At 36.5% G+C, this 15,710-nt stretch overlaps 1 protein-coding gene across 7 annotated transcripts in view; it reads right to left on the reverse strand.

Moving 5' to 3' along the window:
• Nucleotides 1-15,710, reverse strand: part of LOC115730703 (U3 small nucleolar RNA-associated protein 25-like) — a 321,158-nt gene that overhangs the window by 17,140 nt on the left and 288,308 nt on the right. The window contains exons 1-13 of one of the 7 annotated variants that reach the window (XR_007198273.1): nt 11,812-11,908; nt 10,599-10,652; nt 10,194-10,304; nt 9,666-9,783; nt 9,000-9,094; nt 8,307-8,493; nt 7,266-7,325; nt 5,680-5,818; nt 5,012-5,135; nt 3,987-4,087; nt 3,724-3,855; nt 2,689-2,769; nt 1,124-1,311 (exon numbers count right to left, since the gene is read on the reverse strand). Coding sequence is in view for 6 of the 7 variants with exons in the window: in XM_048278387.1 (XP_048134344.1) it covers nt 1,124-1,311; nt 2,689-2,769; nt 3,724-3,855; nt 3,987-4,087; nt 5,012-5,135; nt 5,680-5,818; nt 7,266-7,325; nt 8,307-8,493; nt 9,000-9,094; nt 9,666-9,783; nt 10,194-10,304; nt 10,599-10,626 (1,364 nt within the window). In the remaining variant the exon portion in view is untranslated. Of the gene's footprint in view, nt 1-1,123; nt 1,312-2,688; nt 2,770-3,723; nt 3,856-3,986; nt 4,088-5,011; nt 5,136-5,679; nt 5,819-7,265; nt 7,326-8,306; nt 8,494-8,999; nt 9,095-9,665; nt 9,784-10,193; nt 10,305-10,598; nt 10,653-11,811; nt 11,916-15,710 lie in introns of those variants that run through there. The other 6 variants (XM_048278389.1, XM_048278387.1, XM_048278390.1 and 3 more) reach the window with 6 other exon arrangements.

Raw genomic sequence — 15,710 nt, forward strand, 5'->3', positions numbered from 1 at the left:
TGGGATTTGTAAAGGAGAAAGAAAATCATCAATGGTCATGTTCTGATCTGCTTGAACAGAAGGCATTTTAAATAGTAACAATTTAGCTAGCAGTGTAGCATGCCTTAGGAGCATCTGCTTACTAGAATCCAATGAAAAGTTTTTCATTAAATGAACTGTTGAATTGACTGCAAATTATGCAATGCTGCCAAGTCTACACAATGAAAGATGGCCTATACAACCACATTGCTAAGAGGGATCCTATTGTCAGTCATAGGTTCGACTGGGAAGAAAATTCTAGGAGGCTGAATAATTATCAAGCCCCAACTCTTAATCAATGACTAAAAATGGTGTTCAAGAAAATAGTCTTATGTAGTATCACAATTTATTACTTTCTATTTAATTAAGATTAAAAAAATTTTGCTCTTTATGTCTGGTAAAGACCATAAAGATTTTTTTTTTTTTTTGGCCCAATAGGCTTTCCTCATCTGGGACAAAAGGTACATAATTAACAACATCAGCACCAAGGGTTGCCCTGGTTGCAAGGGCTTTCTCCCAAGAGATGGATGTTAGGTATTGGATTCCTGCCCAGGGGTTTTGCACCAGTAAACTCTGCCCGGTCCAAGTTAAGGGAACTACCTGAGGACCCTGAGTTAACTGACCAGTACGAGTTGCAGAGTGGCTCTTCCTTCATTTGGGGGGTGTTGGGGTGGGGGGGTGGGGGGAGTTCTCAGTAAGAAAAATAAATAAATAGGTAACATCAAAACCATAATTGCGGTATTGTTACATTCTAGCAATGCTTCTTTAGTTCTCTTGGCTTGGATTCAGTCTGATATTCTTGCTTTCATGATTTGGTAAAAAAAAAACCGTCGCAAAATCCTCCTCATAGTCATTATAAATCATAAACTTTCATTGGAAACTCTTTCGTATAATGTTTTCTACTGTGTTAAAAAATAAACGGCAGAGAGGTATACTTAGCAAAATCAAATCAACAATAATCACAGTAAAAATGACTATGCTGCTCAAAACAACACTTCAACGACTATTATTGTCTTCACCATTGAGTTTAGGCCAATAAATAGAAAAAGCACGGAAATTTAAAAAAAAAAAAAAAAAAAACTGGCACTAAAGGAAAGATATATACCTAGTAAATTTAATTCCAACCATAAAGTGATCATCAGGATTTCCATCAAATAGTGCCCGAAAGTCAGTAGGTTTCGAAGACTTCTGACCAGAGCCACGGACATCCTGAAACACCTCATCGTCCTCGTTGTCATGAGCCTCTCCAGCACCAAAATCATCAGAGAACCGTCCCAAGTACTCTACATTAACCTGTGGACAGCCATGCTTCCACTATTCAAACTGAAGATGACACAGCTTTTCATTTGCAGGGAGGAAAAGGCCTTGAATTAACTCTTTCATTTTCAAAAACCTTTAGCAACACAGTGGCACCAAGGGTATGCCAACCCTAGGTTATGTAAAACATGACATATTTAGGTACATGGAAGAAGTAAGGAAATGAGGAGCACTCCTTGTCTAGCACATGGCATGATAGGGGTCTGCTTCCGAAAATCATTTCTTGAGGCAAGATGATGAGACGCCAAGGTAAAACGGTCATATTTCGTTGAAAATCATTCCAATAAATTGGAGATAATAATAGCTTCTCACAAAGACTACTATATAGATATTAGCGTCTTCAATACACACCATCAATTCATAACACGTGCAATTGCATAAAATACTACATATTAGTCCATTGTGAACATGTTTTCTTAATCCATTACTGCCCAAAATCATATTTCTTGATTTGAGGATTGTCGAACACAAAAGTTTGACGAAAGGAAATCGCTTTGATGGTGGTTCTTCAAAATAAATCATCGGAAGATATACAGCATCTAGTCTACTTACAGATTGTCACCTCGAAATTTTGAGATGAGTGAAAGATGAGCAAAATTTGCTTTACATCATCATCATTGTTGTCATCGTCGTCGTCGTCGTTGTAATCAAGAAAACATAAAAGTGCTAATAATTGATATTGAGAAAGAAAAATATATAATGTAAAGTGATTATAATGTTTCTCTCATTATTTAAATTTAATAGATAGCACCACCACCATGAAAAGATCTGTTGACTCCATGACTGGATGTAGCATCCTCATACCAAAATGCCAACTCCACTCTTTTTAATGAACCGCATAAAACATGACAAACAGAACTCATAGTTCCTCTTATTCAAATTGTGAGAGAAAAGGCAAGGGAGGGGGGCCAAATAGTTCATGTACAATGACACATCAGACTCGATCACTTTGGTTCTGTTTACAATGAGAAACAAGAATCAAAATACAACTACAGTGGACTACAGAAGACAGTAATAGGACGTTCGATGAAGAGTAAAACCATTGCATTCTCATAAGTGTCTAGTGTCAATGTTAAAAACTTGAATGATTCTCTTTTTTCCTTTAACTAGTTATAATTCTATTGAAAATCTCATAAAGTATCAAAATTACCAAATTATGATCGACACGTTATAGACATGTCTAGGGTAATACTATGAACGTGTAAGAGTGTAACAATCTTTAGATCTTTATTCAGTTGATTTTTTGGTCAAATGGTTTGAATTTTCAGCACTTATATGATACAAAGCACCAAAATCAGCTCTAGAATATTCAACACTAGGTCAACAACTTTAACAAGCAAAATTAAATTGTACCTTGTGATTTGAAGGTGTCAGCTGTATTAGCCTCTTAACAACTCGAAAAGCTATGTTACGAAGGGGCAAAAGGATCAAAACCTGAAAAGCATTATGAAAAAGCTCACCAAAACCAACACAGAAAGGAAAAGAACAAACTAATCATTTATTCAACAGGCAAAGAAACACACATAATTAGCTCTGCACAATGCAACATGCATGATTTCTCTCGCATGAGCTTCCAAGATTGAGGACAGAATTTTCAGCAACAAACTCAAGATTTATGTTGGGAATAGTAGTGTGGTGGATCTGGAAATGCATTTCAAAGATATTTCGAATGGTTTGGGGAAAAGATTCTTATTTTAATGAAAGAGGTACTTTGCACAAGCCATTGTAAGCAGAAAGGACAGTCATAAAATATAGTAAGTATCTATAGACTGCCCTATCTCATATGAAAATGATTATATGATTAACACCAACTCATTTTAAGCATCACCATGAAAAATGACTAAAAATAAAAGATTTCGACAATAATTCCACAAGTCATCAAAATTCATAGTGAGAGACAGAGAGACAAAGACAAGAGAGACCTAGGAATCCTAACACCAATAGGGTAGTATAATCAAGGGATTACAAGCAAGTCGTAGCAAGAGGTGCAGGAACACCCAACCCAAGTTGATTCCCTGAAAGAACTTGTCTCCAACTCATTGGCTTATGCCAAAATTAAGTATAAATATCCTATATTGCCTCCTTAGTACAATGAACCTTCAAAACTAGTCTCGAAACCCAGAGCCACAATAAATAATCAGTTTTGAAGCGCTCTCTTGCAAAAAGCATGAGTAGAAGTCCTTAGTAGTAAACTCATAATACAGAACATTACTACTAGGAGCTATCTAAAGACAGTCAAAGTGATTAAAGGTCGTATCACAAAAAAACCATGCCCAACTAAAATGAAATAAGATACACATTTGGTGACCGGATTACCAACATTTTGATCTATAAATAACTCAACTAGATCTGGAACATGCAAAGCAGAAGCGACATTGGTCAGTATACCTTGGGACGAGTGAAGCCATGATCAAGAAATCCACCACCAGAAAGTATTTCATCGTTTGCTGTTTCTTTGTGTTTGGCCATTTTCGTGTCATTTTGAGTCACAAGATCTCTAGTTCTGAATATGTGATTCAACTGTCAAACATATCCCACGAACTGTAAAGGGTAAAATACTACCAAAGACTTGAAGACTTAAAAAGGAAAAGAAACCGATTTCTTAACAAAGGAAGACTAAAAGATCAAATTCGGGGGAAGTAGGCACGCACAGAATGCATGATGTATGCGTCCATGGTACTTGAGTCTTCTCCATGGCCCTTATGATAAAAAGGCCTCTTGCTGCAGTTCAGTATGTCTCGATAGCTGTCGCCTAAAATAAAAAAGTAGTTTGAGTATATCAAATTAGCATAGTTACTGTCCACTGGTGAAAAAGTTCATTGAAGACGAAAACCAGGTACACTCAAGTACACATGGAGGTAAACAAAGCAATATTCTGTTATAACTGAAAAACAAAGCACAGGAGCTGACAAAGGAGAAGGAGAAAAAGAACTAAGGAGACAGTGGGATTGCTTATCATTTCATCATGCATAACGGAACCCAAGAAAGGGTTTTGCGAGGTTATTAAATGGACCAGCAACTCAAACATGCTGAGGCAGTCAGACGACTTACATATCAAGACTGAGGATTTTGGGTTGCCAATCAACCTCAACTTTACTACAAACAGATTGGTGTGACTTTTGGATAAAAAATCACAAAGCAAAAAATTTAATTCCAGGGAGATTTTTAGGATTTTGAGAAATTTTACGGGCATGGCAAGGTGATAAGCTAATCGTCTTCATCTTAAACCAATTACTACCACCCAAAAAAACTCAGAACAAAGAATGTACAAACCCAAATAAACAATGTAAAGTTTTTAAACAAGAAATGTAAATAGAAGTACACAAAATTGCAGTAACGAAATCCAAAGTAACAATAGCCAACCCAACTACGCTGTACAATATTAGGCATTAAACACCGGATTAGAATGCAGACCACCACCAAACACATCCCCCCCATCCCCCTTCTCTTCTTCCACTGGCATGGTTAAGATGCTATATAGTGCATCAGGTTTGAGATAACCAAATAAGTTGCTGCAAACGACCATGATTAAAAAAAAAGGCATGGAAGGAGCTGACTAAAGAAAACCAAAGCATTGGAGGAAAAAGAGACAGACAAACATCAAGGAAGATCAATAATTCAATGACTATAATATATCCAGAAAAACATGAAAGAGAACTTCAGGATGACAACTTACAGAGGGAAAAGAATAATCTTTCTTTTGACGTATGAAAATCACTGCCTTCAGATGTCTCATAGATATTTAACCAGTGTCTATACAAGCTTGGCTTCAGACCATACCCAGGTTTTAAGTTGTCGTCCTAAAAGGCAAAATTTACATTAGGTTGTGTATTAATTTACAAAGAAAGTGCATACAAGCAATGTCCAAATGCCTTACAAATTTATTAAGATTCAGTCAAACAGAACATAAGACACAGAACATTAGAAGAAGAAAGTAGAGTTAAAAATAAGCTAGTAACCACACCAACAAAACTCATGCAACTAGATATCATTTGAGATGTGATTCTCAAATGGCTTCTCGAATGTGCCTTTTCAGGTTCAATTCTCTGTTTGGGAAATCTGAAGTGATTTCTAATGTTGTCTCACCATAGCAGGCCTATAGCTACTAGGTAAAGCTGTCTCTTATAAAAAAGCAAGACACATTGAAAGAAATAAATAAGGTTTGCAATCAACTCCTTTTATCCCCTTCATTTCTTTCCTACTAATGTCGTTTACCTCCATGCACAATATTAACAAAGAAGGTCAAAAATAGTAGGCGTGTCTAGAAGAAGTTCAAAAAGATAAATTGGTGGTTATAACTCTCAGGAAATAAGAAAAACTGTGCAGGTCATAGAAATGACATACCCTTATAAAGCTCTCTCCAGTTCCTACCCACTTGCAGTTTTCAGCAGCAGACACCTCCCATTTATATTTCCATCTTTTTTTTGACAATTCATCAATCTCTCCTTTTGATATCTGATGACCCAAGTGCATACTGTATGAACTGCACCCAAAAAGAAAATTCAAGGTCAATGAGAAAAACTAGGTCTGAAATAACAACGAAAAGGGGGGAAAACAAAATGAACATATATAAGTCCAGTATAGATAACAGTAAGCCAACATCTACAGCATCACCTTTTAGAGAACATTAAGTTAGTCACATTTGACACAACCACAAGCAGCTTTTCATATTCGCATGTTCAAAAGTCACATACACCAATAATCCGACAAGATGAACTCTCCTTTTTCCAAACAGCTGTGACAAGTCAGTTTCAGATACTTAAGCCAGCTGGGAATGGATTTTGATCTTTTGATTGTCGCTTTTTTGGTTTGGTTGTGGCTTTCGGCACTTGGTTGTAGCCTCGACTTCTACTCAAGTGTTTTTCTTTCGTGAGCAAACTAAGGCTTATTTTGAAGACTCTTTAATTTGAAAAACTCGTACTGTAAAGACACAGATATTTGACTTTTTGTGAACCATCTTAAACCTTTTAGCTTATCAAAAGTTTTCAAGGACCCAAAGTTACATGTAAAAAAGATGGTAGGAACTCTAGAGCTTCTTGGCTTCTGATTTTAAGCAATGGTTGACGACCTAACACCACCTTCAAAAAGAGAATGTTCTCTCTCTCCCCCAAACACATTATTTTAACCTATCGCAACTTTTATAGGTTGAATCAGAAACAAATTTCCTTATGTGATCTTGTTAAATAAAACAATTGTGTTAAAAATGCTGAGTGATTCAAATAACTTTCACTAATCTTTTCCTCTCCTTCTCAAGAAACATCTGGAAAAGTATGTCCCACAGCTGGTTACACAAAAAGTACAGGAAAGTCCATACCAGGCCATGGGACATTGCAGCATATGAAACACCAAAATTACAGCCAAATATCCTAACTATTAAGCCAGCAGATACAGAAAATTCTTCCAAAATCTAAATCAGCAGGAACTAAAGGACAACTGTTTATGGGGGATCCGTCAAATTGGGTACCTCAAGGTCTAATCATTCAATGGTACTGTGGTACCTGAAATAATTCAAGGAAGCTCCTAGAATAGTCTACTAAGAAACATGCCCATGTTCATGTGGAGGCACTTCTTTATGAAAATAAGATGACTAGATATCTTGCCGGCAACGGAGAAGAATCACATAAAAACTCCATAGCGCTAAATCCAATCACAGGCCAGCAGGTCAATGCCAAAACATCACTTTAGCAACTCGATACAGCTCACCCCACATATCTGTTATGTTGTTCATAGGAGGCAAAAACATCAAAAATGCCATGTTATCGACACAAAACCATTAATCTACCCAGAAAATTAATCTGGTATCTTGCCTTTTCTTCAGGGAATTCATGAATTCATCATTTTTATAGCGAGTATGAGTTATACAGAGACACTTGTAAGCTTGAGTCTGAGCATATGCATATACAAGATGCATTTACTTGAAGAAAACATACTGACACGGACTAGATTTTATTATTGCATTTACTTGAGTGCAGACTGATGCTATATTATTCCTAAAGAAAAAAGGAAAAAAAAACATTAGTCTTGCATAAGTTCAACCATATGAAGCATATAAGTACTTGGAAGAGGAAACTCATTGAGAGGTGTGTGTGTGTGTGTGTGTGTGTGTGTGTGTGTGTAACCAAGCCTGCTTTACAAGCCCCTATACAAGATAAAATGTCAACCAGGAATACCCCAATTACAACAAATTGAATTAATAGAAGTAACAGCAACTCTAGTCTTCTTCTCCCTACATAGTCTGTATCTTACATCACTGTTGATTGCATGCAAGACCTGAACTGGAGAAATGTTCTGCAAACTACAAATTGTCTGATTCCTGGCCGGGCAACAGAGTTGCCCTTTGATATTGGTATCCTGTTCTTTAGATGAGTGCTGACAGGTATTATCTTTTAGAATGCCCATATTTGAATGCAGACTGATCTATATAACTAAAGGAACAGGAGGCTGGCACAAACTGCGACCTTCACTTTTTCAATGAATCTTCTTCTCCCCCTCTTCCCACTAAACCACAACTTCAACCAATCATGTGCATGAAGCAGCCACAACATAGCAGAAGCTTAATATTCAAATTAAAAATGTTCACAAACAGCTAGCTCAAAATTCAATACATGATGTTGCACTTGGGCTTCAAGAATAAAGCTGAAATAGATAATTTTCATGCAGATAAGTGAACAAGCATTAATCCGCAGTTTCGAGGAGATGAGAAATCAATGTGACAAGCCTCAATCATATTTGGGAAGACAAAAGCTCCCATAACATATGACTTACATAAAGTAATACTCACTAACGAAACCGCACAAAGTACATGCATGTTACCACCATTTTTACAGAAAAGAACCATTATATGTGCCAAGGGGTGCCTTCCCTGTACAAGTGCATCAAAAATCATGTGACCACTTACAAGTCCCTATAAATTAAACTACAACCAAATAAAGATAATCAGATATTGAATGGAGACTTTTTTGTTGACAAACCTCACACATTCTGATGCCTCAACAGCACCATTAGAATGCACCTGTGATTCATGCTCTTGCTCAGACTCAGATGTGTCTCGATCATTCTCCATTTCAGCAACTTCACCCTCCTCTCCAGCAACAACTACCCCAAACTTTTCTATTATACTCTCCCTAGCATCAATCTTAGGGGACTCGTCATCAGATCCTACAAGCCAAGCACAAAAGACAAGTTAAAAGAGAAAAGATTTCACAAGTCATGCTGGTAAATAATAACTCTAGCAGACATTACATCCACGATGCCACTTTGTGACAGCTCAATAGCTACTTCATGTGATTTCACTTATGATTGCCACAAGTGAGAACGTATGCAAGGATGCAAGGGCCATTACGTGCTGGCATTTCTACCTTTGAAATTCGAATATTTCAATTCTGTTTTTGGGGCTTTCGAACATTATGCTCCTAAAGCATAAAAAAATTGTACTGATATCAAAGCCATAGAGAATAGAGCTCTAAATTCCTGGTCAAGAGTCAAGAACTATTCTACAGGGTTTAACACAATCTTAAAGAGTTTCTAAAATGGATCTGTATACAAGAAAAATCAAAACCAGGACTTAAATACAACTTCAAAATCTTTAAGTTAGATTGAGATATGGAATTTAGACACATGGAACTCTCAGAACTAAATGCAATACTTAAATTTTAAGCTTTCACCTCTTTCAGAATCATCCCAGCCAGATCCACCAAGAGAATCGGAATCATCGTACTCATTTTCTTCACTGTCACTTTTACCTTCTTCTTCTCTCTGTCTGTTAACAGGAAAAGTTTCCAGCACCAAAAACAGTATTAGTATCCAAGAATGACAACTAGACTAGGAACGTAATTCAAATGCTATAAATCAACCAAAAGTACACTTGTATGGAAAATTGTGAACTTTGAGGCCGTAGGAGAGCACAAAATAGATTTTGCTTTAGCATTACTGTGCAACCATGGGTCAAAACTCAAAAAAAAAAAAAAAAAGGTTGCCACCGTATTTTCTTTTTTTGGACCTGTTTAAAACACTCTTTCTTTGAAGTCATTTCCAAAGCGACTATATTACTCTTTTTGGTGTTTTCTGTACTTCCATCAGAAAGACAAGCTGTTGTGCAGTATGCCTCTGATGGAATTTATTTCACATTGCATGAGTGGCACAACATTAATCCACAAAAAGCCACAAATAAGGATATCTCACCCAGATAGAATCACCCATGTACACTATGGTATGAAAGTACGACTAGTAATATTGTCTGATGCCCTCAGCAAAAACATAGCTAGGACATCTATCCTGCAATTGACTTCCACGGAGGGAAACAAGGGAGAAGGGGAGAATAATACCATTACCTTCTTCTGTAAGCATCAGAGAAATATTTGCCGCCAGACCCCAGAGTCACTAACAAATTGTCATAGGCAGAAGGCTCTTTAAAAACTGCTTCATCATCGCTATCCACATTACTGAGTTCTGCGGCAAATGATAGCAGTATAAAATTGTTTTAAGGTAGAATATTCAATTTATTTACAATTATTTAGCTTGAACTTGATTGCAGGATCAACTAACTCATCCTCAAGGATGCTGGTCCCAAATCTCATATCAAGCATTAAATTTCAGACAGAATCATCAAATAAGAGATATCCTAATAAAGGTAATTTCTACAACTAAAATCTCATGTGAAGCGTGATAATTTCTATTAACGCTTCATCAGATGACCATAGAGGAGTGCCATAGACATCTAATCAAGTCCTTGAATTTACTTGATAAAGAATGTCAGAGACTGAAAATTAAGAAGCACGTTATGGGATGAATAGTTTGATAATGAACACTTCCAAAGATGCTCCTATACATGCTATAGCAATAAAGCTGCATTGACATGCCTGCAGGATCGGGAGATATCCTTTGTGAAGTGTGTTCTTCAACCTTATGCTTCTTTCTCACAATCTCACCATCTTCAGATATCTCAGGGGTCTTGGGGTTCTTAAATCCTGCTTTACAGTACAAAGCAAACAACAAATTACCTTCAGCTTCGCTGCAGGCAATCTAAGATATGTGAATAAAGCAAAAAAGAGAGGGATTAAAGTTGGAGACCAAATTTAGACGAAAGGGAAAGCTGAAAGGAGAATAATGTAATGCAAACAGACTAATTGCAATACATAACTTATCGAAAACCTTCTCTTGGATAAGCTCTTGTAGGCAATAAACTTATCTTAAATACCAATACTAACCAACTATATGGCAAAGCATGTTAAGTATAAAAACAAGAAATAGCCAGAGAAATGTACCATGCTTCTGACGATTTCTCTTGGCCATAGGGACCAGAAAGAGGCCTCCAATCCCTGACAGATGCATGAAGAGTTTCAGTTGAATTTTTGTCAACAGTAGTCAAGAAAACAAAACATCGGTAAAAAATTGAAATTCCCAATACCAACAACAGCATGAAAGACGGAAAATATAGTTGCAGCAACAAATACGTGGGGAAACAATTGTTAAACCCAACCTTTAGGATGGACAGGCTAGCATCAACTAATGCCAAAAGAAATATCATTGAATTCCCATAGTAAGAAGTGAATTAAAAATCAAAGCATCAGTCTACTTAAAAAATGTGTAACCAAGAAGATTCTCATTGCCAACAGAAACCACCACAAATGAGACAAAAACAACCACAGCTTGACCATGGCAAAGAGTAATCAAGAATATTCAGTGTCAGCCCTTGTTGTGTCAAACCAACCATCACATACTTCTACAGAAGTCCATTTAATTTGCATAATAGATATTCTAGGTAGAAAGAAGACGAACCAAACGTGAGCAATCCGCTCTAAAAATAATCTGCCAGCTTGCCACATGTCGAGTAATAGGTCATATTGCCTTAAGACTATAAAAAAACATAGATAAGTAACCAAAAACTAAACTAGACAAGCAAAATCGAGACACACTGCTTGTGACTGCTAGAGCTACAAGGCAGGTGAGAGCAGGGCCAGCAACACTCACGTGCCACATTGGCAGCAGATGCAAGATGGTTTATGACGCAGGCAACAATGAAATAAACAGCCCCGGTGCACACTATGGGTAGAAGCTGTTCAAACAGACAACAAACAATCAATTCGAGATTGCCGCAGGGCAGCCCGGGCAGCGTCTTTGAGCAAATTCGCTGTCCCTACCACCACTCTGTCACCCGCTCAGCACACCCTTCAAAGCAAGTATTACATTCTCATCCCTGTCCCCCTGGGGCAAACAGGCCGACCTGCATTGCCCCCATTGACGCCCCAGATACCAAACTTTCCCGTATCACAAAAGAAGGATCAAAACCAGACAAAAACAATAAAGAAAACAGCCTGGGCGTTCAAGCAGACATACTAGTTCTTCAAACACAAAAAAGAAAAAATCATCACCCTGATTATTAAGCACCACGCTTATCTCTACCCAAGGACCGACGAATCGACGGATGCCCACAATATGGCCGAGACAGGACGCAGAGAGAGAGAGAGAGGGACGAACCTTTATCTTGGCGCGAGCCTGGGATACGAGCGGCGAAGAGGCGCGAGAGTTGCAGCGCGGACAGACTTCGGAATAGTGAGAAGACAGAGCAAGGGAGCTACTCGTCTCTGATTTTCTTAGGTAAACAATTTTCCGGACCAAAATAAATAAAAAAAGAAAAAAATTTAAAAAGAATTATAAAAGGATTATGTATTAACCAAATTATTGATTGCGAAAGATTCGGGATTTTCGATTATAAAGAAAGTTCAAATTCGTAAGTCGAAATAAGTGTATTGAAAGTCTTAAAACTTATTAACAAAGTATAATTGAATTTTAAAACTTTCAAAAAGTACAATCAAGTTATAAAACTTATCATAAACGTTATCATAAATATGCAATCGAGTACTAGAACTTTCAAAAAATTACAATAGGACTTCATTTCATAAATTTGACAAGTTGTATGATACCATTTGTTGAAAGTTTTAAAATTTCATTGTATTTTTTAATAGTTTTTAGGATTTAATTATACTTCTTGAAAGTTTTATAACTCAATTGCACTTTCGAAATAAATTTTAGGATTTTCAACAAATTTATCCCTTCTTCCATCTATTGCAAGATTGAACAAAAAATTAAGGATCACACTTTTTTTCACTTCCCTATTTAGCTACCACACTCCCTAAATTAGTGTTTTCACAACAATATTATTTGTGGGTCCTACCTTTTAGCATATCACTCTCATTAACAGATTATTAAATTCAAATGTGATCCCCATTTTTGTGTTTACTTTTTTCTTTTCTTTTTTTTTCCCTTTCTCTCTCTTCGGGTGTTGGTCGCGTACTCCTCCAACACACCTTCGACCCAAAAGCTTCATTGGCCGCGCCGTTCGCGACTTCTCCACCTAGGTTGCCTCAATCTACCGTCATCGAGACCTTCTTGACTATCATTTATTTCGCTATGAAGAGGCGGTGTTTTCATCTTGAGAGCATCGTCGGGTTGACTGTTTCTTTATCATCTCTCCCCCTCTCAAGTTCGTTAAGTTCATCATGTGGTTGGATCTTCGCCTTCAAAATCTTTCGGACACACGGTGAGGGTCGAGCTATGCCCCGCTGATCTTGTGCCCCTTCGCGGCCGAGTAAATGATGGTCACGAGGTCTCGATAACAGCTAGTCGAGGCCATGAAGAGCAGCGAGATGGAGCAGCGAGCAAACAGCGTAGCCAATGGAGCCTTGGGGTCCGAGGCGCGGTGGAGGACTTACGTGAAGAAGGCGACAAGAAATAAACAAGGAACACGCAAAAAAGAGAGAAGAGAGAGATGGGAAAGAAAAAGAAAACAAAAAGAAAAAAGTAAAAACAAAATGGGGCTTACATTTGAATTTAATAATCTGTTAATGATATGTTCAAAGTTGGGATCCACAAGGAATATTATTGTCAAAATACTAATTCGGGGAGTTTGGTAGTAAAAAACGGAGCGAAAAAAGCGTGATCCAAAATTAAAAAGGGAAAAAGTTCATCTAGACATGGCAATAGAGATGCAAGCGGACCAAATGCTTTGGGAGATCATCTCATTCTTGTTAGTTGAATAGACTTAGCTGGATTGGACAACTTGGTTTATTCCTGGCGGATGATTTTCCAAGAGCTTGAAGAGACTCTGCACTCTGCTGTTGCAATGGATAGTATAGGACAATATGTTAGATCCAGCATGTTGCCGTGTTTTGTCATTGACACTAGAACTCTGAAAAAAAAAAAAAAAAGAATTCCTTGCAGTATAATGACGCAGTTAGTAGGGTGTTTTAATAATATGAGTCAAGTATAGTTTGAATCAAGCCATTAAATTTGTATTGCATATAAATGGGTCAATTATGATTCGGATCATTTTCGACTCAACCCGACTTATTCATTTGATGGCCCTACTCGTCATCAAGAAAGATAAGCCATCTTTTGCCTCGTATAAATATAAGAAAATTGAAATACATGGAAAGTTAGAAAGAGAAAAATAAATGTAAGGAAAAAAAAAAAAGGTAGAAGGACCCCAAAAGTGCTAAAGTTTGTGTACGGCCGCCAATTTTTTTTTCTTTATCATTTATGTAACAACTTTTTTGAAAAATAATTATCTAAGTGCCAACTCCGATGAGATTTACCAAAAATCTTAAGTGACATCTATGTGGCTGGCCAGAAGATCCCAATCAGTAATAAAAAAAGCTAAAAATTAAAAAAAACTAAAAAAATCAATTTAAACAGAAAAATAAGGTAACAAATTGGGTTGGTTTGCAGCGACGAGGGCTTTTTTTGTTATTTGTTTAGCTTATTGTCTGTTTAATTTAGTTTTTTTGAAAATATTAAATTATTTTTAAATTTAAAATACCACGTGGACTGAATTCTTTTTAAAAAAATTGCCACGGAATATTAAAAAATTAATAACAAATGTCATGTAATTAGTTGGGCGGAGTCTCTCACCATTGGCACTTAAGTGATTTTTTTCTCCGATTTGGCACTTAAGTGAGCTGATGAAAAATTTTGTCACCAAAGTAAGCACTTACTTGTACACAAACTTTGGCACTTCTAGTATCATTTTACCAAAATATATATGTATTTGTATGTATACACATCGTAAATATTAGTTTTAACGGATTTAAATAGTGGGTATGAATTTTCATAGGTTTCGTTAAATATGAATGTATTCCTATAGTATAGGTTTAGTCGAGTTCGAGTCACTAAATTTATATTGCATATGAATAGGTTAATTTGGGTCCAGTCATTTTTTACCCGACCCATTTGATGGCCCTAGTTGAGAGCAAACACAAAGAACGTGAAAAAAGTAATGCATGGAACCTTTTCTTTTCTAGAGCGATAAAAACAAAACTTTTCCTTTTCTAGAAAAAAATAGTCAAGTTGATGATCTATTTATCGATAACCCAAAGGGATATGGTGCAAATGATAACCGTTCTATTTCTAAAAATGATTTTTGGACAAGTTTTGAGTAAAGAAATATGTTTAATAACGACACAAAATTTTTATTCTCATTTGATAACAGCGTAAAATTTCTATGATTGCGATGGATGCTAGGGGTTGTGACAGAGATACGATTGCTATGACAAATGTTCGACAACAATAGCGAGTACAGGTGTCAAACGGTTAGATCGAGTAAAAAATGACCGACTCATATTTACTCATTTCCATATAATACAAATCTAATATCCATACTTGACCCGACTTGATTCGACTCATATTTTTAAAACACTTTTTTATTTTTGTTCAATTTATAAAACTTATATATAATATTTTTTTTATTCTTTCTTTCTTTTTTCATGGTCACTTGATTTCCTTCTTCCTTCGTTGCCCATCGAGCCTTGGTTGGGGACCAATGACTGGCGAACAACGGCTGGCAATTAGCAGTGTGATAGGGATGTGAGAGAGAGGGAGAACGCTCATGAGAGAGAGGGAATGAGTGACAAGAAGAATTCTTATCTCTATTTCTATTTTAGAAATAGAGAAGTAAAAATTTTCTACTTTTTATTTATGTTCCAAACCTATTTGTAGGTTGAAAATAAAAAAATAAAATTGTGTCAACAAAGGGATTTATGTTCCAAACCTGTTATGGAGAATTGAAAAATATAAAAATGGAGAAACATAACGGTTATGATGCGCCGCCTAAGTGTACCGAAAGTCATAAAACTTATTACGAAAGTGCAATCGAGGCCTAAATTTTTGAAAAGTTCAATCAAGTTCTAGAACTTATCATAATAATGCAATCGAATCTTAAAATTTTCGAAAGGTGCAATCAAGTCTTGGAACCTATCAACATAGTGCAATCGACTTTTAAAGCTTTCAAAAAATGCAATAAATGAAAGAACATGTCACAACAGTACAATCGATGCCGGAAGGCTTTTATAGCTTAAATCTATATTTTTCATTGATAGTTT

This window comes from Rhodamnia argentea, chromosome 4 (genome assembly GCF_020921035.1).
Source record: "Rhodamnia argentea isolate NSW1041297 chromosome 4, ASM2092103v1, whole genome shotgun sequence".
Taxonomy (NCBI): domain Eukaryota; kingdom Viridiplantae; phylum Streptophyta; class Magnoliopsida; order Myrtales; family Myrtaceae; genus Rhodamnia; species Rhodamnia argentea.